Source organism: Anabrus simplex, chromosome 1, assembly GCF_040414725.1.
Source record: "Anabrus simplex isolate iqAnaSimp1 chromosome 1, ASM4041472v1, whole genome shotgun sequence".
Classification (NCBI taxonomy): Eukaryota; Metazoa; Arthropoda; class Insecta; order Orthoptera; family Tettigoniidae; genus Anabrus; species Anabrus simplex.
This window is the reverse complement of record NC_090265.1, coordinates 1,083,834,099-1,083,859,211: the sequence shown is the minus strand read 5'-3', so window position 1 is coordinate 1,083,859,211 and position 25,113 is coordinate 1,083,834,099. Positions and strand designations below refer to the sequence as shown.

General features: G+C 41.4%; 1 protein-coding gene across 1 annotated transcript in view; it reads left to right on the top strand.

Annotated features, from left to right (window-relative positions):
* LOC136876273 (cytochrome P450 4g15) overlaps window positions 1-25,113 on the top strand; it is a 175,511-nt gene that overhangs the window by 95,213 nt on the left and 55,185 nt on the right. Inside the window, exons 3-5 of the mRNA XM_067150086.2 lie at window positions 4,272-4,362; window positions 21,668-21,853; window positions 23,701-23,770. Of these exons, the coding sequence (XP_067006187.2) occupies window positions 4,272-4,362; window positions 21,668-21,853; window positions 23,701-23,770 (347 nt within the window). The remainder of the gene's footprint in view (window positions 1-4,271; window positions 4,363-21,667; window positions 21,854-23,700; window positions 23,771-25,113) is intronic.

Below are 25,113 nucleotides of genomic sequence, written 5' to 3'. Positions count from 1 at the left end.
TCGAGATATAAGTTGCTATAATCCAGGCTATAAATATTTCTATTCACGCTCAGTCCAATGGTAGTTTAGGGGAAAGCCTAAAATTTAATTCTGAAATATTTGTGTTATTAGTGGTCCTATCGACAAATACTACATTACTAAAGTTATATAGTATTAAATTTCCGATCATTTATGCATTATACATTTTTACCGTACCGGTTATGATAATAGAGATATTCATGAATGTGGATTTTTGTTGCCAAGTCCATATCAGCGCCAAGTGGTGGTGGTGGTGGTGATTATTGTTTTAAGAGGAAGTACAACTATCAGCGCCAAGTCACGAGAAAATGGGTAAACGGAATTTAATGAAAATCGTTATGTGAAGTTGGGGAATAAGGAACTACAGTCTACACTATAAGTAATTTCGTAAGATGCCCTAATATCACAGCGTCGAAAGAAAACTAAATGTGAAGGCCTACAATACAGGAAGCTCATAACACTGAGCAACAATAACATTACATTGACCATTGTTTGTTGTGATGTGCTTTGTGTCTTTTGTTGCCAGTCATGTCCGATAGACGGGATTACCGCTGTATACCGAGTATATTTTTAATTTGCTTTACGTCGCACCGACACAGATAGGTATTATGGCGACGATGGGATAGGAAAAGGCTAGGAGTGGAAAGGAAGCGGCCCTGGCGTTAATTACGATACAGCCCCAGCATTTGCCTGGTGTGAAAATGGAAGACCACGGAAAACTATCTTCAGGGCTGTCGACAGTGGTTTTCGAACCCACTACCTCCCGGATGCAAACTCACAGCTGCGCGAACCTAACCGCACGGCTAACTTTCCCGGTCGTACCGAGTATAACAGCCTGCCTGAATATTGGCGGGAAGTAGCTGGGGAGTTAGATAACTTTCTTCTTAAGCATGCCATTCCTCTGGTTCATAAATTTTCTGATACTACTGGTACGTAACAAACTGGTTCATCGTAGCATTCGAGGTATTCAATCCCTACTCTGAGGCACTGATTGGAATGAGCAGTGTGAATATTTAACGGAACAGTGGCAGAGGAGTGTTCACGGCTGTCTGCGGCCTGGTCATTCCAGCACTGGAACTTTGGACTGTTAGATCGGCATCGTAGTACTGTTCGTTAAAAGTGAGAACATGTGCGGTTTATCATTTGAGCGAGTATTTTATATGATAACATTGCTTTTAAACCCTACATTCCTACTGACGTTTTTGTAATAGCGTAAGTTATCTGTAGTTAGCAAAACCACAAAGAGAGTCTTTCTGAGAATCCCGTAGCGAAGTACGGGTACATCACCTAGTCCTTTCTATAAAAATAACACCCCTGCTCTATTCAGTAACAAACAAGATACTTGTACAACACGAACTCACACTAGTGCTCTACTGTGAGCGAAGTCATAACGTCAACAAATACCCCTCTCTCCAATCTTGTCTAGTGAGTCGTAGAAACATCTTTGTTTCTACGAGTAATATGAATTTGCAGCCTTTGGTTAGAGCGGACCTTCCCGTTGAACAGGTAAAACAATTCAAATTATTTCGACATTTTCGGAGAGATAAGAGAAATAATTTCCCTTTACAAATCCGTCCTTGGAAAATCTTCAATAAAATGTGAACATGAATGCAATTCCAGGTGAAAACATTTAATATTTCAAGAATCACTCCATATATAATATATAAAATACGTATGAATATGAATGTAATGTATGTATGTATGTATGTATGTATGTATGTATGTATGTACCGAGCTCGATAGCTGCAGTCGCTTATGTGCGGCCAGTATCCAGTATTCGGGAGATAGTAGGTTCGAACCCCACTGTCGGCAGCCCTGAAAGTGGTTTTCCGTGGTTTCCCATTTTCACACCAGGCAAATGCTGGGGCTGGACCTTAATTAAGGCCACGGCCGCTTCCTTCCCACTCTTAGCCCTTTCCTGTCCGTCGTCGCCATAAGACTAATCTGTGTCGGTGCGACGTAAAGCTACTAGCAAAAAAATGTATGTATGTATGTATGTATGTATGTATGTACTTACATGCACTATGAATCATCTGAAGTGTCCTCTCATAACGTGAAACAAAATAATGTACCTTCTAGGTGTCTGTCTGTTAGGTCATCAGATCAGAAGTTGGTGGGAACAGAGGATATGCGGCTGTAAGGAAGCCGCAAAGACTGGTTGTGGCGACAAAATGAGGTGACTAGTCGAGATGTAGAGTCCGGTAGTTTGTCATTGCTTTCCTCGATAGGCCAGACAGTGCCACTGCAGCACACTGGTCCTATAAATAATAAAAATGGCGTATAGCTTTTAGTGCCGGGAGTGTCCGAGGACAAGTTCGGCTCGCCATATGCAGGTCTTTTGATTTCACGCCCGTAGGCGACCTGCGCGTCGTGATGAGGATGAAATGATGATGAAGACGACACATACACCCAGCCCCCGTGCCAGCGAAATTAACCACTTAAGGTTAAAATCCCGACCCTGCCGGAAATCGAACCTGGGACTCCTGTGACCAAAGGCCAGCACGCTAACCATTTAGCCATGGAGCCGGACACTGGTCCTATGACCAATACACAATACACAAATCGTGCTGTGAATGTTATTGCTCAGCACCACCCGTACCTCAGCTGCTTCTTTGGGGTAATCACATTATCCCATACCTTCTAACTGATTACGTTTATATCGCGCCTGACTCGTTGACTGAATGGTCAGCGTACTGGTCTTCGGTTCAGAAGGTCCCGGGTTAGATTCCCGGCCGGGTCGGGGATTTTAAATTTCATTGGTTAATTCCATTCAGAAGAATTAATCACACGCGATTAAAATCGCCGACCCAGCCGGGGCCCTCTGAACGGAAGGCCTCAACTGACAATTCAACCAAGGAGTCAGCTACCTATTGATTCTTTCGTCTAAAATGCAATACTTCATTCTTCTCTTCGAACCTTCGAGGTTCATATCACAGATTGATTGATTGATTGATTGATTGATTGATTGATTGATTGATTGATTGGGGATATCCATCCCGGCCATTTAAAAACCAGATATTTCAACTCCGTTTTTTTTTTTTTTTTTTTTTTTTTTTTTTTTTTTTTTTTTTTTTTGAAACAAGATTCCCAGTAGGGTCGGGAATTTTAACCATCATTGGTTAATTTCGCTGGCAGGGGTGGGGGGTGCTGGGTGTATGTGTCGTCTTCATCATAATTTTCTCCTCATCACGACACGCAGGTCGCCTACGGGTGTCAAATCAAAAGACCTGCACCTGGCGAGCCGAACATGTCCTCGGACACTCGCATTTTTTGCTAAGAACACCATTTCATCAGACGGTTGAACTTACAATTCTGACCTTCTACAGCATTGTTTGCTCGGCGTTGTTTTCCATGACAGTTCCACATCTCAAATGACATTTGTAGATTGTCAGCCACTGGTCGATGGAGGTAGTAAAAAAAATTGCTCAAAATAAAACGACTTTAAAAAAAATTCACACTCACTGTAGCGATGTACAGGCATCCAGATAATAATAATAATAATAATAATAATAATAATAATAATAATAATAATGTTATTTTGCTTTACGTCCCACTAACTATTTTTACGGTTTTCGGAGACGTCGAGATGCCGGAATTTAGTCTCACTGGACTTCTTTTACGTGCCAGTTAATCTACCGACATGAGGCTGTCGTATTTGAGCACCTTCAAATACCACCGGACTGAGCCAGGATCGAACCTGCCAAGTTGAGGTCAGAAGGCCAGCGCCTCAACCGTCTGAGCCACTCAGCCCGGCTCCAGCAAATAAAACTTTTTAAGAATGTCAGTTTTAAAATCTTGTCACCTGTGCAACTACCTACACTTCTCGGATAATTTGAGACTCACTAGTTTATTTATTTTGGCTACGTATTTCTACGTATTGATGCTGTTTTCTGTTAGTTTCATGTTCAGATATTTTGAGACTCGGATATTTTGAGACAGCACCGAAACAAATATGTAGGTTCTAGTTTTACACAACAGAGTGTTGATGACTAATGATGACGCAAGCTCAACAACAACAACAACAACAACAACGAATCCTCTAGGATACTTGTACATCTCTCCGGCCGATCGCTGCCACAGCGAATCGGATCCAATACGATTCTGATACCCATTGATTATTTTCTAGTCAGACATATCATATCACCAGACGGGAGACTTCTTTAATGTTACCATAATCATGCATTTTTCGCTAAGAACTATTATACTAGAATTTAAATGAAGATGATGTCTCTACACGATATTATATGTTTCAGCTGATCTTGGGCAGTACCGAGATGTTGAATAAATCAGTGGAGTACGAATTCTTCAGACCGTGGCTGGGACAAGGTCTCCTTATCAGCTCAGGTAAGACTGTAGAGCTTTCTTATAATTCTGTACGTATGCGTAGTCATCACTTGATAATCAACGGGAGCTTTCAACAATGAATTGCAATTAACCCCTGTGTGACATTTTCCTTCATAAGAGACAAGTGTTGAAGTTCAAGTGTTTACCTAGGTAGGGATGAGAAAAATAATCGTTTGAGAAAATTAATTTATTCTCCATTTTCTTTATGAATTTAATTCAGCTTTAAAATTCCGTTCCCGTTACAGTGGGCTGGGTTGGGGACGTGGAAATCATCTGAATACTTTATGACAACGTGGAAATATCAGAGGACTATGGAGACGTCTGAATGATTTAGTGACGGATGGCGTGATATATGATTTAGATAGATAGACAGACATATAGCAATGCCTTTATTTGTTGCTAAGTTAGGGCTCAAGGCCCCTGTTACACTAACTACTGTATAATAACTTATAAATCTATATACAGTATATAATTACAAATACTAGTAACACCAAATAATAATAAAATTAATAATAATAATAATAGTAATAATAATAATAATAATAATAATAATAATAATAATAATAATAATAATAATAATAATCCATCAAGAAGCGACGACTCAACTTCTATGGCCACCTAGTTAGAATGGATGACAAGCGGTTGACTAGGAACATTTTTTACCATACTCGATAGTAGACCTAACGCATGTGATGTGGTTCAGGGAGGGTAGGAAGGATCTGAAAATAATTGGACTAAATCGTGAAGACATTATTAACAGGACCAAGTACCGACACCAGATCAATAAGTTCAAGGGCTTCTGTGAAGAACAGCAGAGCAGCGAGTAAGCAGCAGAAAGAAGACATGCTGCCAGAGAAGGTAGAATGCAACGATACTGGGCTGCAAGAAAAGCTTCTAAAAATGTGGAAATGTTGCTTATTTTGGTCTTTAATGACCTTAAACGTCTAAAAGATAATAATAATAATAATAATAATAATAATAATAATAATAATAATAATAATAATAATAATAATAATAATAATAATCACAGTCTTGATAGTACCGTGATCAGTACGAAACATTACTGTCCCTATCTACAATTTTTGAACTGTTTAAAGCAGGGAGGAAATTTTAGGAGAAGCTACTACGGCAGGTCTTTCGAGTTGACGCCCATGAACGACCTACCCGTCTGTGAGGATGGGGTCCTACCTAGAATGGCGAGATCTAAATGAAGGAGAAGGTTGAATACATTGTTTCTGCTTTTTTTTTTTTTTTTTTTTTGCTTTACGTCGCACCGACACAGATAGATCTTATGACGACGATGGGAGAGGAAAGGGCTAGGAGTGAGAAGGAAGCGTCCGTGGCCTTAATTAAGGTAAACCCCAGCACTTGCCTGGTGTGAAAATGGGAAACCACGGAAAACCATCTTCAGGGCTGCCGACAGTGGTGTTCGAACCTACTATCTCCCGAATACTGGATACTGGCCGCACTTAAGCGACTGCAGCTATCGAGCTCGGTACATTGTTTCTGACACAGCAGAACAAGTAGATATAGCCTATAACTACAGTCATTCAGAATTTTCTATAATTGTCAATAGATACTTTCGAACGTGTTATTGTGATAATTTGTAGCATTATTTTCAGTTTGGTTGGCTATGGAGAAACCACGCTCCGGATGTAAAATGTGTAACAAGTAACAGAGACATTCAGTAAACAAATCCTGTGATGTAGTCAAATCACAAGCAAGGAAGCAACTTACTGTGAAAATGTCACCACTCTTACCATGAAACCTGATTCTGATTTTTATATTATTAGTTGCCTCTGTGGTGTAGTGGTTAGCGTGATTAGCTGCCACCCCCGGAGGTCCGGGTTCGATTCCCGGCTCTCCCACGAAAATTTGAAAAGCTGGAACGGGGTCCACTCAGCCTCGGGAGGTCAACTGAGTAGAGGTGGGTTCGATTCCCACCTCAGCCATCCTCGAAGTGGTTTTCCGTGGTTTCCCACTTCTCCTCCAGGCGAATGCCGGGATGGTACCTAACTTAAGGCCACGGCCGCTTCCTTCCCTCTTCCTTGTCTATCCCTTCCAATCTTCCCATCCCTCCACAAGGCCCCTGTTCAGCATAGCAGGTGAGGACGCCTGGGCGAGGTACTGGTCATTCTCCCCAGTTGTATCCACCGACCAAGAGTCTGAGGCTCCAGGACACTGCCCTTGAGGGGGTAGAGGTGGGATCCCTCGCTACGTCCGAGGGAAAAACCGAACCTGGAGGGTAAACAGATGATGATGATGATGATGAGATTACTAGTCAGTAAGTCAGTAGTTATTTTGAAACAAGAAACAATCTGTCACTTGTGGATAATACGAGTGAAATGTGGAACTATTTCCAACTGAATCCTGTGCCATTTGTCGCATTTGTACAGAGAATTTCTCGCGAGGAGGATAAGCTCACAACACTAGCAAGCAAAAGCAGCATGCCATCTCAGTTCATAACATTATTTTTACTGAACATGATCATCCCAACACAAAATGTTGAAGCAGTGAAAGAGTAACAAGTGAAGAAATGTCATTGGAGTAGGCTGTGCCCGTTCGTTCCTTTTCGAAGTCATTGTTCTCGTTATCATCATGAACAATATCATCACAGTACTCAAATACTAGAGAACATACTCTCACATTTTTACTGGACGGTAAATACAAATTTAAACCGGGATATAATCGATCGAAGGTAATTAGCGCGAAAATAGCTTACATGATAAGCAAAGACAACCAGCAATTTAGCACTATAGAAGATAACCGATTTAAGTAGTTGATTCAGCACCTTGAACCTAAATATACAGTAATACACCTACTCATAAGCACATAGCATATGACATCCTCCAAATGTAACCAGAAGTAGAAACAAGAGTAAAATATGAGCTCCAAAATGCAGATGGCATAGCTGTTACAATAGATTTGTGGATATCAACAACAACAACAACAAGACAAGACACCTCCGTACAGGTCATGAAGGCCCTTGGAGGAGTGGAAGGTAAAGGCTTCCACCATCGTTAACCGTGGCGCGTGATGGGGTAGAGTGGTTAGCTCTACGCCCGGCCGCCTTTGCCCCCAGGAATTAACCTGGTATTCATTTTTGGATATCAACAGCAACCGACGAATACCTAAGTATCATAGTTCACTTTGTAGACCAGGAGTAGAAATTACAGTACATAAGCATTGAAGTAATACCACATGAAGAAGTGAGGCACACGGGTGAACATACTGCAAATTTCTTGAGGAAGACAATTAGAGACTTGGAGTTTAATTGATAGTAGGTGAGATTAATGACTACGGTCGTAATGTTGTAAATGCACTTCGGGAAAATTTCCCCATTTGTCGTGTTTAGATCATACACACACCAAGCTCGATAGCTGCAGTCGCTTAAATGCGGCCAGTATCCAGTATTCGGGAGATAGTAGGTTCGAACCCCACTGTCGGCAGCCCTGAAAATGGTTTGCCGTGGTTTCCCATTTTCACACCAGGCAAATGCTGGGGCTGTACCTTACTTAAGGCCACGGCCGCTTTCTTCCCACTCCTAGCCCTTCCCTGTCCCATCGTCGCCATAAGACCTATCTGTGTCGGTGCGACGTAAAGCAACTATAAAAAAAAATCATACACAAATCTTGTTCAGAAAGAAGGACTTTTTAGTTCAAAGAATATTGGGAATCTCATTGCGGTATGGGAAAAATTAGGAGGACGTTTCAAACATTCCTCAAAATCCACGAAGATTCTCAAAGCTGCACAGAAACATCTTTCTCTACAACACCGCCTGACATCAGATGAACCTATACGATGGATTTCAACTCTTCATAAGCTAAAAGTACTTTAAGAACAGGAGAGAGTCAATATATCCACATCTGCCAACCTTACCCTTCCTTTAAATCTTGCAGTTCACAAGGGGGACATATTGAAAAATAAATTAAACATTTTTGAACAAGCAGCCCTTGCCTTAAGTTCTTCTACAATGACAATCACCATTGTGAACAGTGTCATATTTCATCTGCAGAAGCCATGACACAGTGGATCAGGAATTGTGACAATAAGACAATCATTGCTGGATGCAATTAATATGCGGTAAAAAGACGATGAAGAGAATTAAATATGTCCCATTGCAATGCTGTTGGACACCTCCTTAAAAAGACGAATTTTTCGCAGTCCGAGTGCTCTCACTGCTGCTATAGACAAATTGCTACTACTTGCTAATCAACAGGAGGGTCCTGAATCTACAACTGAAGAGATAAGCTTGTACCTCCATTTTAATATGCTGTGTACACGTACTCAAATCTTTGGTGAAATTATACTCGTAGATTGCACTTAAATTTTATTTGAGATGACCCATTTTTCGGAGCCAGCGAAATTGCCTGGTATGTGATACTTGTACGGCAACATTATCCAAGAAAATTACACTGCAAATACATTGTCAGTTAACACTTCCAAAGACGAAATCACAATATACTCTAAATAATATCTGTTATCTCACCTTTCAGGGGCTGCCCGGCCGAGGCGGTAAAGGCGTGCTCGGTTCGCCCGGAAGGACGTGGGTTCGAATCCCCGTCAGGAAGTCGTAAAATTTAAGAAACGAGATTTCCGCTTCCGGAGGTGCATATGGCCCTAAGGTTCACTCAGCCTACACCAAAGATGAGTACCAGGTTAATTCCTGGGGGCAAAGGCGGCCGGGCGTAGAGCTAACCACTCTACCCCATCACGTGCCGCGGTTAACAATGGTGGAAGCCTTTACCTTCCACTCTTCCAAGAGCCTTCATGGCCTGTACGGAGGTGACTTTCTCTTTGTCTTTATCTCACCTTTCAAGTGTTTACGAATATTGGAAGACAAATACGAAGTTTCCAAAGTTGTGAAAACTAGCTGTGATGTATTTATATATACCTGCACATAGAGTATTTTCTGAGAGACTTTTTAGCACAGGCAGGACTCATATGTGATAGAAAAAGAAGTCGGCTCGACACCGACAATGTGAGAAGTGCTTGTATTTTTGAACAAAAACTTAAACACTGAAGTTACTACTTCATCATTAATTTAATTTTTAAATGGTGTCAAATACACTTTTAACATTTATTTTATGGAAATATGCGTACGTATCTAACTACTAACTAGAACTAAATACCACAATATTATATTTTTTTCAATTTGCTTTACCTCGCACCAACACAGATAGGTCTTATGGCGACGATGGGATAGGAAAGATCTAGGAGTAGGGAGGAAGAGACGGTGGCCTTAATTAAGGTACAGCCCAAGCATTTGACTAGCATGAAAATAGGAAACCACGGAAAACCATCTTCAGGGCTGCCGACAGTGGGATTCGAACCCATTATCTCCCGGATGTATATTTTAATTTAATTTTCAATTATAAAGATACTGAAGTATTAACATAAAACTGCCTGTTTACTAAATAATATTCTATTTAAAATTTGTACTTTACTACGTATTTTATTTCAAGAGTGAAAGTATTGGAGTACCGAGACATAACATATACAGATACCGTAACAGATTTTCGGGACTTTTCTCTATTTTTCAGTGCATGCTTTATCGAATAAACGCCAAACTAAAAGGTAATCTATTAGTATTATCGAAACAAGAATTAGGATTAAGAATCAAATGTCCTATAAAAATACATATGAGCATTTTCTTGTAACAGTTTGTCCGAAAATGACATGCTTACCATGTTAAAAGTACTGTAGATATCGAGCATGCGGCCCAGAGCGATTGTACATCGAGCTGTTAAGGGTGTATCCATTAGTGGTGCTAGTCCGACAATCCTTATACCTTTTCGGTCTGTAAGAGGAAGTTTGACGTGGAAAACAGGGAATGTAGGCTGGGACCCTCGAAAGAGAATACACTGCTTAATCTGTTACAAGTATAGGTTCTTGAGAAAGTAATGTTTTCTGACTATGGCCTTAGACACGCTAATTGATGTGGAGGTCGAAGGAAGGTACAGTATGGAACTTGACACAGAGTAAATTATTGCACTGGCCATTATTGTTACCAACAGTGCACAAATCTAATACTCCTGCTTAACGCAGGTGGAGTCGCGGAAACTGCTAAAGAAAATACTTCCAATAATGTTATTGGTTTTACGTCCAACTGACTACTTTTATGGTTTTCGGAGACGCTGAGGTGCCGGAATTTAGTCCCGCGGGAGTTCTTTAAAAACGTGCCAGTAAATCCACCGATATGAGGCTGACATACTTGAGCACCTTCAAATACCATCGGACTAAGCAAGGGTCGAACCTGTCAAGTTGGGGTCAAAAGACCAGCGCTTCAGCAGTCTGAACCACTGATCCCGGCAAAATACTTCCCAGAGATTATAACAGAACGTGGGCCTCAATCTAACAGTACAGTTGACACCAGTGGGAAATAATATTTCGAATGGCAGACCAACTCCTGAATTAAAAGACTTGAAGACTATATCAGATCCTGGCTCAGTCCGGTGATATTTGAAGGTGCTCAAATACGTCAGCCTCGTGTCGGTAGATTTACTGGCACGTAAAAGAACTCCTGCGGGCCAAAATTCCGGCACCTCGGCGTCTCCGGAGACCGTAAAAGTAGTTAGTCGGACATAAAGCAAGTAGCATTATTATTATTATTATTATTATTATTATTATTATTATTATTATTATTATTATTATTATTATTATTATTATTAAAAAACAGGTACGCAATGTCTTGTTTAATGAGTGTAGTGTGTGACTTGGCCCAGCAACTTCTGTTTAGGGGTAGGGGTAAGTCCGATGGCTCTGTTACCTGGTGCAATTATGTGGAACTTTTCCTGCGTGTAGCCCTGAAAGCTCGTTTTCTGCTCTCCGGAGAATTCATACCCATCTACACAATGCCCAATGTCTAAAGGCAATGCCTTGTCTACACAACCATTGTTTTCAGTACTCAGCTCCTCGCTTCATTTCATTATAGGAACCATAGTCAAGACTCTGCGCCAAGTCTTGAAGGAATTTTTACTTCGGTCGTCCTCGGCCTTTCTTCGGCATAACTATAGAGTCCGCCCCGCTATGTTCGTGACACGAGGCACCGCTATGTGGCGCACGCGAAGTGACTGTCCTTTGTTTAATACTTGGGTTTCCACTATAATAGCGCTGAGGTAAGCATAGAGTTAGTAAATGAAACACTAGAGGTAGCATTGGCGCCACCGTCTACGAGAGAAACAGTGTAGCGTAGCAATGGGAAGAAGCAGTTCACCTCTGGGAACTAGTTCGTTCACTCTCGCTCCCAAGAAAGAACTACTTCGCGAACTACTTCAAAATGTGTAACTTTCCCGCCAGAGCACTCTGCAACATCTGAAGTAGTTCGTCCGCGAACGAGTTCCTTCTCATTCCCTTCACACAAGGCTTGATCGTTTCGCGAGCTTTCTAGAACGAGGAAGTACACAAAGTGGACAACAGGTAGCACGCAGGTGCACTTCTCTCTAACATTCGTAGTTTCTACAAAGATGAACGTTCCTATTACCGGTAATGTCAGCTCACACTCTCTCCCCCTGCCCTCAACCCCTCAGGAATGTGAGTGTAGGAAAAACCTATTTCTTTTCAAGGATAATGTCAATTTCTGTTAAATATTGTCGACTTGAAAATGAGATGTTTTAAACGCTGATCTGTTATCGCAAGAAAACCCTTTTCTTGGTGGTGATTTCATCGCCTGGCTTAAAAATAAATTTATAATATCTGAGTGTTGGTCAACTTTTTCTCGCCGGTGGCGCTAAACGTCAAGGCGGATTTAAGTAAAACGACTTTAAATAGTTCTGTAATAGATTCAGACTAGTCAATACGGATCAAAGAATCATATTAATCTATCACGGTTAAGTTTTTCAATAGACTCCAACACTCTCGCTCCCAAGAAATAAATACTTTACGAACTACTTCAAAATGTGTAATTTTCCCGCTAGAGCACTCTGCAACCGCTGAAGTAGTTCGCCCGCGAACAAGTTCCTTCCCATTCACTTCACAATCGTGAAGTTCTGCAGTTCGCGAAGTAGTTCTCGAGATACGAGCGAATACTTCACAGTTCATTCGTTATGTTCTTTGCTCTGTGTATATATAGTTCGCGAAGTAGTTCTCGAGAGACGAGTAAACACTTCACAGTTCGTGGGAGTGAAGTAGTTCTCGAGAACTAGTTCGTTCGCGAACTACCCATCATTAGTAGCGAGCGAAACATGTTGATATCGCAGCTGTTTGGCAAAAAGCTCATTCCACCGTACTCATCAATGTAAATCGGGGCCTTTTAAAACTGTGTGGATATGCATAACGTTTAAAATTCTTACATGTAAATATTCTCGGATACTACAGTATACTTGTGATGCTTCTCTCCAGTAAAAAACAAAGCCCAAAAAGCATGAATACAGGATTAAATGCGTAATTTAAGAGGTGCAGTTAATTAACACAAAATCAATTTACTGTTCATATTAAGTCTTGTTAACAACATACGTTTAGAAGGAGGGCTCGTATATTTCGCTATTTTTTGTGTAAATGACCAGAAATTTGGTATAATTCTGCCCAACGACCGAAAATGTCCTCTCTTGTACGAAGCGCATGAGCGAGATTTTAGGCCTAAAAAGTTGGCGCGATTTTGGGGTAAAGTAGACAAAATATTATCATCGCCGGTTTAGACCCTAGCTTTCTGAGCCCAAATTGGCAGGTTCGAGCCTGGCTCAGTCCGGTGCTCAAATAAGTCAGCCTCTTGCAAATAGATAGATTTAGCGGCACATGAAGGAACTCCCGTAGGAAAAAATTCTGACACCCCAGCGTCTCCGAAAACCGTGCACGTATGTAGTGGGACGTAAAGCCATTTTTATTATTTTTATCACCACCATCACCACCACCATTATTATTATTATTATTATTATTATTATTATTATTATTATTATTATTATTATTATTATTATTGTTGTTGTTGTTGTTGTTGATGTGTTCTAAACGTGATTAAAAGTGAAACTATGTCGCTCGGTTGTGGTTTCGGCCTATTATGGAGTTTTTATTTAGCTTTTCCTGAAATGTATGATTTGCTTTAAGATTTAACTCGTAAAATGATTTCCGTTAGAGGAAAGGGTGAGTGGTAAATTATACGATTGAAGAGAATTGAAAAAAATACTTACAATATTTTTTACAATTTGATTTACATCGCACCGACAGATAGGCCTTACGGCGATGATGGGTTGGGAAAGGGAAGGAAGTGCCCGTGGGCTTAATTAAGGTACAGCCCCAGCATTTGCCTGGTGTGAAAATGGGAAACCACGGAAAACCATCTTCGGGGCTGCCGACAGTGGGGTTTGAACCCACTGTTTCACGAAAGCAAGCTTACAGCTGCGTGGCCCAAACCGCACCGCCAACTCGTTCAGTCAATAATACATTATGCTTGTATATAGTCCTATGTGACATTTAAAGGAATAATAATATTGACGAAAGTAAAGGAATCAGATGTTCACACGGTGAGGCACATCTAGTCTCTAAACTGTAAAATGTGGTAAGCTATGAATGGGGACTGCTACACAAATTGTATGAAGGGAAAGCAACAAACTCTATACAGAAAATATATTCAATAGCTTTTAATAGGCCTACTATAAATACACACAAAAAGTGAAAAGCGGACCACAATTCCAGGCTACCATGCACATCTTACCTTATTTATTTTTTTGTACCAATTTGCTTTACGTCGCACCGACACACATAGGTCCTACGATGACTATAGGACAGGAAAGGGCTAGGAGTGGGAAGAAAACGAATGTGGTCTTGATTAAGGTACAGCTCCAGCATTTGCCTGGTGTGAGAAATGGAAACCATCTTCAGGGCTGCCGACAGTGGGGTTCAAACCCACTATGTCCTGAATGTAAACTGACAGCTACGTGACCTAAAGCCTGTAGCCACTCGCTCGGTATCAAGCACATGACCATTCAGAGAAAGGAAAATATCATCCCTTATATTTCGTAAAACATTAATTTTAGTCTTCAAGGTAAGATCCAAAGAATCTCATTCACGCCCACAGGGGAATCAGTCGCGAAGTTAGGCCAAATAGGCCAATTCACATGACAAGGAGTGTCATGCAATGTATTATTTTATACGTACGGAAATGAATTTCAAGGAAAATACTTGTGAAATGATATGCTATGGCCCTTTGTGAACCTCTCTACGCAGCCATAAGCTGGACAGGAGACTGACATTTTTCTTCAAAGAAGTATATACTTCAATTTATCGGGAAGCTCCAGTAGTGACAGTGCCAAACAATCCAGCTTTTGCCAAACAGCGTGCTCCTTCAACTTCGCACGCGACTGCAGCGCCAATGCTACCTCTAGTGTTTCATTTACTAACTCTATGGAGGTAAGTCAAGATCAGTCTAGACTGACCTTGGAGGTAAGTGGAATAACACTGCCGCCAACTGTTGGTTGTTAGTTTGAAATGACTGTCTCTTTTTAACTTGCCGTGCGGACAGTATGCGCCGCGGCGATAGAAAAAGGCCTTTCGAAGGGAGTGTAGCCCCGAAGGGGCCACTGTTCTCATAACAGAGATTGGCCTCGATGTGCAAAAATACGTTACAACTACTAAACGACCTTTTTTTTCTCTTACCGTAAGCCATGCGATTCAAGGAAGAATTGAGAAAATGTGAGGTTATCGTCCAATGCCTTGACGTTTTCAGACTTCGCGAGCCTCTTTAGCTTTTTCCTTCTGCAGTGGATGGTAACGAAATCACTGTCTCTTAATTGGTGGTATTGACGTCTTAATCTTCGACATCTCGGCCAATGCCTGTGATCCTTGGCAGAAGCAATGGATAATGGCTCCTGGACTATTACTTTGGGTTGTAAAAGTAAATATATATTTTAGGGGCGCCGGGCGAATGGGTTGGCCCTGGAAGGCGTAATAAACAGATCTGTCCTCCAGAATCATTTCTAGGCAAGAATAGCAGCACTGAAACTAACATATCATGTTATAATCCTTGCGGGAGGAAGGATATTTCTATCCTTTCTTCTTTGTGGTTTCCCTTCCAGCGAATTGGTTAGAAAGATATTATGTCGCAGTATGGTGGCCAGTGAAGTTAGCTCTTCTCTGTATCGTTAGCATCAGTTCTCTTTTCCATTGAATTTCTTGCAAAACGCTTTTGTTTGTTCTCTTTTCAATCCATTTAATCCTTAGCGTTCGTCTCGACACCCACATCTCAAACGCTACCAGTCGTTTCCAGTCCTGATCTCTGATTGTCAAAAATTCATAGCCATACAGTAGAACACTCCATACAAAAGAAATCACACATTTCTTCCTAATTCCAAAATCTAAACTGATATTGATTGAAAGATTTTTCTTATTACTAAATACCAGTTTGGCAAGGGCTATTCGCCTTTTGATCTCTTTGCTGCACCTGTTGTCATTGGTGTTCAGGCTTCCTAGATAAGGGAAACTGGTGACTTGTTCCACTATATTGTCAGTAAGCTTGATATTGGCGTGAATTCGTTCAGGATGTTTACTCACAAGTAATACCTTGGTATTCTTAACTTTAATGTTCAAGTTTGAATCTGGCAATGCTGGTGATAATACATTCAGCATCTTGGACAACTCATTCTCCGAGTCTTCTACAATTCCTATGTCATTTGCAAATCGAATGTATTGGATATGGTGCCCATTTACTTTTTACTCCTTTGGTATTTGCCTTAAATTTATTTATGGCTTCTTCAGTGGATAGATTAAAAAGGCACGGAGAGAAAGAGAGAGAACAGCCCTGCCTTACACCTTTCCTGATTTTTGCCGTATGGATACTTCCTCCGATATCTACCATCGTGGTAAATTTAATGTGTTATTTATCGTGTTTTGCTTATAATTGATAACAGTATTTTGTATGTATGAGAGAGCCGAGTTATGGTTCTGTGATCGGAACATTCTACACTACTTTCTTCTTAAGTGTTTCGCTTTTGATGAAGTCTTCTGGAATTTCATCATCATTTCATATCATGTCATATAGAAGTTCTTTGAATTTCTCTCCCATATTCTTTAGGTGTTCACCGGGCGAGTTGGCCGTGTGGGCTAGAGGCGCGCGGCCGTGAGCTTGCATCCTGGAGATAGTGGGTTCGAATCCCACTGTCGGCAGCCCTGAAGATGGTTTTCCGTGGTTTCTCATTTTCACACCAGGCAAATGCTGGCGCTGTACCTTAATTAAGGCCATAGCCGCTTCCTTCCAACTCCTAGGCCTTTCCTATCCCATCGTCGCCATAAGACCTATCTGTGTCGGTGCGACGTAAAGCAAAAAAAAAAAAGGTAGACCGAACTTCCCACTTCCTTCTCCGTCTGGTTGCATTCAAACAATAGCAGTGAAATCTCCCATGATTATTACATTATCTGATTCCTTTGCCATATTCCATATTTCAACAACGTTCTTATACATTTATTCTATTTCTCCTCCAAGCTGTTTGACATTGGAAAGTCCTACACTTGAACAATAACCAGATTCCTGGGATTTGTTTTGATTGTTGTAACTGGAATCCTCTCATTAACGTGTTCATCACATTTCTTGCCCACTTATGTGTAATTAGCAGTGCTACTTGCTACTCCATTACTGTCTCCACTTGTACTACCACTATAGAGCATTCTAAAGCCATCACTGTAGAAATCACCATTTCCTGGCCATCTTATTTCCCGTAGATCCAGAATATCTATCTCTCTTTCATTCATGAAAATTTTAGCTTCTTCCATTTTTTCCTGCATCCAGCAGCTTTCTCACATTCCACGTTCAATTTTCATTGACTCGATATTGCGAGGATTTCGCTCAATGACGACCTGGGAAGCCTCGTTCCTTCCCCTGCCGGATCTTGGGTTTCGTGCCTCATGATAAGTAAACGGCACATCTTGCTGTGACAACATCATGGTTGCTTAACTTGGGATTAAGTAGTGCAGTCGCTTCCCGTTACCTTCTGCACGTAATTGAGTCCGCCCCTAACCTGGAGAACAGGCGCTACAAGGCTTTGCTCCACTAGGTTATTTCGCTCTTTCAGCCGTTGGGAGTGAGATTCCTCTTCCGTCTTTAAGACCGTTTACCAGGTTTCACCTGTAACTCTGGCAAGGGTCCCTTACAAGGTGCTACCAGCTGGGCCAACCGGATCAAGGTGTTTTAAAGAGGTGTTACTCCTTTATCACTCGCCCTTTGTCCTGACTTGTGACAGGCAGATCCTGGCTTCCCAAAACAATGGGTCCAGGTTGATGGGGTTATCTTCGTATTACCAGTGGAAAAAAAAATCCTTCGGGAACTTCAGAAACGCCCATCATGTCTCTGTTTTTGAAGTGTTCATGGAAAAGTATTGACGAATTGAAGTACAAGTAGAAGCAACACAGCTTCAGGCGGATGTTCAAATACAGTACTTTTAGGTAATTTTTCCAAATGTATTATTTCTAGTACTATGATTATAATTCTATAAATTGGATTTTTCTATTTTTATTCGTATTGGAAGAACTAGTTAAACACAACACAGACAGTAAGAAGTAAAATACATAAATTAAGATACAGTACAGTGAATTATTATGGCCTGCCTGGCCGAGGCGGTAAAGGCGTGCTCCGTTCACCCGGAATGACGTGGATTCTATTCCCCGCGAGGAAGTTGAAACATTTCAATAGAGATTTCCACTTCCGGAGTTGCACATTGCCCTGAGGTTCACTCAGCCTACATCAGAAATGAGTACCAGGTTAATTCCTGGGAGGAAAGGCTACCGGGTGTAGAGTTAACAACTCTACCCTACCAAGTGCCGAGGTTACGGATGGTGGAAGACTTTACCTTCCACCTCTTCCAGGGTCTTTATGGCCTGTACGGAGATGAATTTGCTTTTCTTTTATAGTGAATTATTAATAAAAGTACAGCGTTCAAAATGTTTTAAACCTATCATTATAAATTAATTACACCGATACATAAGTCAGTTGAACCATTGATCGTCAGGTAGCCCTTGGCCCATTAAATGTTCTGTGACCAGTTGCGGGTAACGTCAGTAGCATGAAGATTGGCAAGTATAAAATCTTCTATCGTGCATGTTGTTGAACACAGGGGGAACTGGTAAAGGTGTTGAGGTGCCTGTAGTTTCCCACAATCACAGAGGGAAAAGTCTCTCGAAAGCCCCATTTCTGCAGGATAAGCTTGGTTCTGTCGACTCCAGTTCGTAGTATGTTGAGCACCTTCCATGTAGCCCAGTACTCCTTGTTGCCAGGAGAGAGGCTTTCTTTTGGGGTCTTCCAGTTGCAAGTTCCTTCCACATTCTCCTTCAAGCGGTATCAGCATTCATATCGAGACCAACTGTTGTCTGAAGGAAGCTTTTCCTAGATTTAAGGCGAGGTTGGGCGGGGAAATATCCAAATACTGGGCGTGTTTGTGATGTGGATATCTTAAATCTTTCCTTGTTCGATGTTCTCTCTCTACGTATCTCCCCAGTAGCAATACCAGCTAAGCAGTGGTTTTTCTCAACTGGAATAGGTTTCAGGCATCCAGTAATGATTCTGCAGCTTTTGTTGAGTACAGTGTCAACCTGTTGTGTATGGTCTGATTTATACCACACTGGACTAGCATATTTGCTCGCAGAGTAACAAAGGCCTAAAGCTGATGTTCTAAGGGTTTGTGTTTGAGTTCCCCAAGTAGTGCCTTTCAAGTTGCGAAGAATGTTGTTTCTTGCGATAACCTTTTGCCTGATGTTTTCGCAGTGTTTCTTGTAAGTCAGTGTGTGATCCAGGAAGACTCCTAGATATCTGGGAGTGAAGCAATGATTCAGTAGCGTTTACTTTCAATATACATTGGATATTGTATTTGAAGGAAAAAATTTTCCCCCAACAGCTAGAAAAGTGTACCATTCCTGATTGGCCTAGTTTTAAAGTTGAAAAAATCTCACCACTAATAAAACACGTTTCGTAAGCATAGTTTGACCACAGTCTAATATACACAGTCGCGAAGCTCGGCTCATTTTTTTCATCCATGCGACTGCAGCGCTCCACATGGTCAGCAAGCTACCGGTCGACTGGGATGTGTAAGTCGGTATACGTTTCGCGAGGTAAACGTGTGGTAATTCCATCATAGATTATTGGTTTTCTATTAAATTAACAAGGTAGGCCTATTTACGAAAGGAGATGTGTATGGAGCAATAAACTGCTCAGTTACAAGAAAACACCAGAGCTATTATTCTTTAAGTTTTCTAAAGATCTGTACAGTAAAAATTGAACTACCGTTTACATTTTCGGATAATAGAACAATATTGTGAAGATTCAGAAATGTAACTTCAGGTAAGTAGGTATTTCGTTCATCAATGATACAGGAATGTAACTCTTAGGGAAATTCTTCCAATTATGAAATTTAAAAAGTTTTAACGCAATCGTAACATCTAACACGTAGCGGTGTTACACAATTTTCATTGTGTAGAAAATTGCTTGTCCGCCTCTGTCGTGTAGTGGTTAGTGTGATTAGTTGCCACCCTCGGAGGCCCGGATTTGTTTCCCGGCTCTACCATGAAATTTGAAAAAGTGGTACGAGTGCTGGAACGGGTCCACTCAGCCTCGGGAGGTCAACGGAGTAGAGGGGGATTCGATTCCCAGCTCAGCCATCCTCGAAGTGGTTTTCCGTGGTTTCCCACTTCTCCGGGAAAATGCAGGGATGGTACCTAACTTAAGGCCACAGCCGCTTCCTTCCCTCTCCCTTGTCTATCCCTTCCAATCTTCCCAACCCCACTAGGCCCCTCTTCAGCATAGCAGCTGAGGCCACCTCAGCGAGACACTGGTCCTCCTGCCTAGTGGTATCCCTGACCCAAAGTCTCACGCTCCAGAACACTGCCCTTGAAGCAGTAAAGGTGGGATCCCTCGCTGAGTCCGAGGGAAAAACCATCCCTCGAGAACAAACGGATTAAGAAAGAAAGAAGAAAAAGAAGATTGCCTGTAAATAGTAGGACTGATCTATTGAAGATAAATGTGAACTATTTGTACAATGACATAAAGTTATGTTCGAATGATTTTGAAGACAGCCAGTGTATGTCAGCAGAGAAGACATTAGTATGGAATGCAGTTCCATTCCACATAAATCTCCGCAGATTTCTTCAAAACGAAAATGATTGATAAAGAGATGATCAACCCGTGTCAAAGGAGCACAACACATAGTTATACGTCGCACCGACACAGATAAGTCACTTGACAGCGATGGGATAAGAAAGGGCTTGGAGTGGGAAGGAATACCATCTTCAGGGTGGACGTCCGACTCGTTGGCTGAATGGTCAGCGTACTGGCCTTCGCTTCAGAGGGTCCCGGGTTCGATTCCCGGATGGGTCGGGGATTTTAACCTTCATTGGTTAATTCCAGTGGCCCGAGGGCTGGGTGTTTGTGCTGTCCCCAACATCCGTGCAACTCATACACCACACATTACACTATCCTCCACCACAATAACACGCAGTTACCTACACATGGTAGATGCCGCCCACTCTCATCGGAGGGTCTGCCTACAAGGGCTGAACTCGGCTAGAAATAGCCACACGAAATTATTCAGGGCGGACGACATTGGGGTTTTGAACCCACTATCTCCGGAATGTACGTGACCTAAAGTGCGCGGATACCTGCTCGTTATCAGGGGAGCAGAAATTATCTTGTAGGAAGTCGAGGAGAACCGTGAGAACAGGGGTTATTAGGTACTTCCTGTATGTTTAAGGAGAACGCTCACGAGCTTTGATGTGGTATAATGATAATTCCTTAATGTACATACCTCTTTTCCCACATTAATGCTGTGAAGGTACTAAGTTATTATTTGCGAAACTAAGATTAGATTACAATGTGAAATTTTGCAATGAAGTTTTCATTGCCATAGAAAAATCTTCAAAGTAGTTAAAATTCAGTCATTTAGGTTCCTGAGATCTTCGAATATTATTTGAATAGTTTTTAGTTCATTAATAGTTGTATGATTTCTTTGAAATTACCAAATTCGATTCAATAATGGGATTTCGAAACTGGCTAAGACCTTAACTACAGTGGAGTGATCAGTTGTTCCTTCGGAAAAGAACTACTGTCGTTTACCTTCGGTATTATTACTACGCTGCAGCAATAAGTTAGCCTAGTGTATCAAAGTGTTTTCTTAAAATTTACGATTAATATAGTTGTGGAGGTGGTTACAGTTTATAATTTACGTGGGAAGGTGCATTCAGCTGTTGGGTAGAGAACTGTACCTGACAGAGCTTGCTGGCCGCTGCGAGCGCTGGCGTCGTTCCGCCTGTCAACGGGATGCCATTTCATCACTAAGGAGCTTCGCGACTGTGTATATTAGACTGTGGTTTAACTTGAAACTAAATGTAATTTTTTCAGGTGAAAAATGGCGCTCACATCGCAAGCTGATTGCCCCAACTTTCCACCAGAGTGTGCTGAAATCCTTCGTGGATGTTTTTAACATTAATAGCCAGATCATATCGCAGAGAATGCACAATGAACAGCATGGGAAGACGTTCGACGTTCATCATTACATGAGCGAGTGTACAGTGAACATTCTACTAGGTGAGTACGACATATCTGCTCTGTCGAAGTGAGTAATACTGATGCTGATTCAGTGTACGGGTCATCGACCTTACTTCCTGAGTTAGCACACAGTAGTCTCAAAATTGCCATTTAACTGCAGTGGATGGGATAATATGAAGTCTGTAATCGGATGAGTCTACAAGAAATTGAGGTCTAGGATTAGGCGGAAGACCTGGATTTTCAAACAAGGTATTGTATATCGTGATACATGCGAGAGTAATATTGACAATCCATGTCATTACCCACAAAGGTCTGAAGAAAATTTAGAAATGGATGTTCATTAAAAAGTTACTCGAGGTCATTTATCACTCCACTGCAGTTTACCCCCATCTTCTCTTTTCCTCCTCCTTTTCATCCCCTCTCCGGCATTGACAATTAGAAACTACTTGTAATTTGCCTGAACGTTCATGTAATAAATGAATTTATTTCTAAGTGTAGCCTGTTGAGCTGGTTTATTTTGAATCAGGTGCAGTGCTTCGGAATAATACTGTGTAATTGGTGAATCCTTTCAGTGTCGACTAAAAATGCTTACCATTTGAATACACACTGTGAAATGCTACGTTAATTATACCAACATTTCAATCAAAAAGTGTCATTAATTAAAATATCTTTTGATAATAATTTTATTTTAATCTTTAATAGATTCCAAAAGAATGTACCGCCCTCTGTGCATGTAAGCGAGTTTGCCTCATTATCCCTTTGGCTGTCTTTCATAGAACATCATCACCTACCTGAACGTATGTGCGCCCGCAGTGTGGGCACTCCCTAGTATCACTCAAGGTCGGCTCATCTGATCTGAAGAGAGTACTCCCTCCGCTTCTGTACCTGATCAACTGCGATGTTATTCTTCTTCAAGGTGGTTTCAGTTGTTCATCACCTCATTGCTCTTGGGCGTCCTTGGCCTCTCTGTAGTGGCAAGAAGATGATCTTCATCACATCGTTTGATGTGCCCATACTAGCGAAGTTGCCTCTCATTCAGTTTTCATCTATACTCGCATGTAGTCATTGGGCATTCGGCTAGCCAGACGCTTGCAGACGCAGCATTCACATTTCTTTGGCGTGTATTTGCTTATCGTGCTTTTTCTGCCCTTCCCAGCATTTGGAGCCAACTATGAGGGCATTTCAGATGGCCATCTTGTAGACTTACCTTTTATCTTTAAAGGAATCGATTTGTCACACAAGACACCTGCCAGTGATCGCAGCTTTATCCAGCCAACATTGATGCTGTACTGGACATCGTGGTAGCAATGACAGAGTCAAGATACTCAAACCTCTCTGTCAACATCAGTGGTTTGCCACTAGGAACACGGTGTTTTGCGGACTAACCAGCTCAAGCTCTGGGAAGTTGCGATTGATCCATAGTCTGTTTTTCTCCAGCGATGCCACCTCGACCTCTTCACACGTTTCACCGACCAGACCAACACTATCCACATACAGTACAGTCTATGCCAGTTCTGGCAGAGGATGCTCTGTCAAATAGTTGATGACAGTGTTGAACAGAATTGCATTCAGTGCTGATGCTTGATACACACCTACTTCACCGGAAAAATTTTCAGAGATATCTGAACCAGCTTTCGCTACGGTAGAAGGTCAAACGTACATGTCTTAAATCAGCCTCAAATACTCCTTAGTGATGTTATCTTGTCGCTACATGATCTGTTAGCATAATCTATACAATACATTTACATATCTAATGAATGAATTGAATCCGAGGTTCATGCTCAACGTGAATTCGGCAAAACATTTGGTATACTTTAAAATATGTAACATTCCACGTGTCCTCAAAACTGTTCACAGTAGGCTAACATTTTTAATGTGTGTTACAGAAACAGCGATGGGTGTCACTAAGGCTACTCAAGATGGAGGCGGGTTCGAGTACGCCATGGCTGTTATCAAGTGAGTATCGTTCTTTTTCAGACTGAAATGGAAGATGTTGACGAGTACACACAGAAAAAGATGTGGTGAACCGATAATGTCACTGAACTTTACATAATTATAATTTAAGGAACAACAATGTGCTTAACTTGGTGAAATGCATAACTGGTAGTATCGGTAGACGAGCTATTCTCAGCTATCTCCCCTGCTGCTCTACTTCAAACAGTTAGTAACTTCCAGCTTTATCGTTGTTCTACCATAATGTAGTTGATTAGATTATTGTACGTTGTGCTATCACGGATTATGTCATTGAAACAAACTATTTAATTTCATCAGTGTTTTATATTAATATCACCGAGCTCGATAGCTGTAGTCGCTTAAGTGCGGCCAGTATCCAGTAGTCGGGAGAGAGTAGGTTCGAACCCCACTGTCGGCAGCCCTGAATATGGTTTTCCGTGGTTTCCCATTTTCACACCAGGAAAATGCTGGGGCTGTACCTTAATTAAGGCCACGGCTGCTTCCTTCCCATTCCTAGCCCTTTCCTGACCCATCGTCGCCATAAGACCTATCTGTGTCGGTGCGACGTAAAGCAACTAGCAAAAAAAAAAAAAAAAGAATTAATATCTACCGGTACTGATTCAAAGAACTCCATTTGGTAAAGAATAATATAAATTTTATCAGTGTTTTATATTAATATCTACCGCTACTGATTCACATAACTCCATTTGGTAAAGAATAATATAATTACCGGTACTACCACAATTCGTCAAGCTCTGGTATTTACAATGAACTGTATCCTGTGGTGCGGACTAGAACAAGTTGTTGGTTCCATCAACCTGTCATAGTCCAGTCTTTGACTTTGACGAAATGAAAGTGACAGGTATGAGCGACGCTATACTGTTGCCTACGAGATATACAAGGCCGGGACATAGCTACTAATTTGCCGCTGAAAAGACGGCCCGACCGTGTTCATGGTTTGACCGCTAGATGTCAGGTTTCTGTTCTGCTCTTGGCGGACTTTAACATTGTGATGTTGTGTTGATTTTAAGCAATTTATTGTGCGTATTGTCCCTGTCGGTGAGTGTCCGTGAGGTTGAAAGGCATGGTGCACTGTTGTGTTCCTCTATATACTTCGGATGCCGCTGAAAAGCAAGAAAATGTGACGATCCATATTTTCCTTCGGAGTGTGGTTTAAGAGAGAAATGCAGGTAAGCTGTTTCGAGGCACGAGTATGTAACTTGCATTTTAATACATCAGATTTCAGTGTAAGCATACCAAGCGAATTCTTCCCAACGAAGTTCCTTCTATTTTTAGTATATATCCTGTTCACAACAGAAAAATGTCAAAAGCAGGAAGGCTCCAGC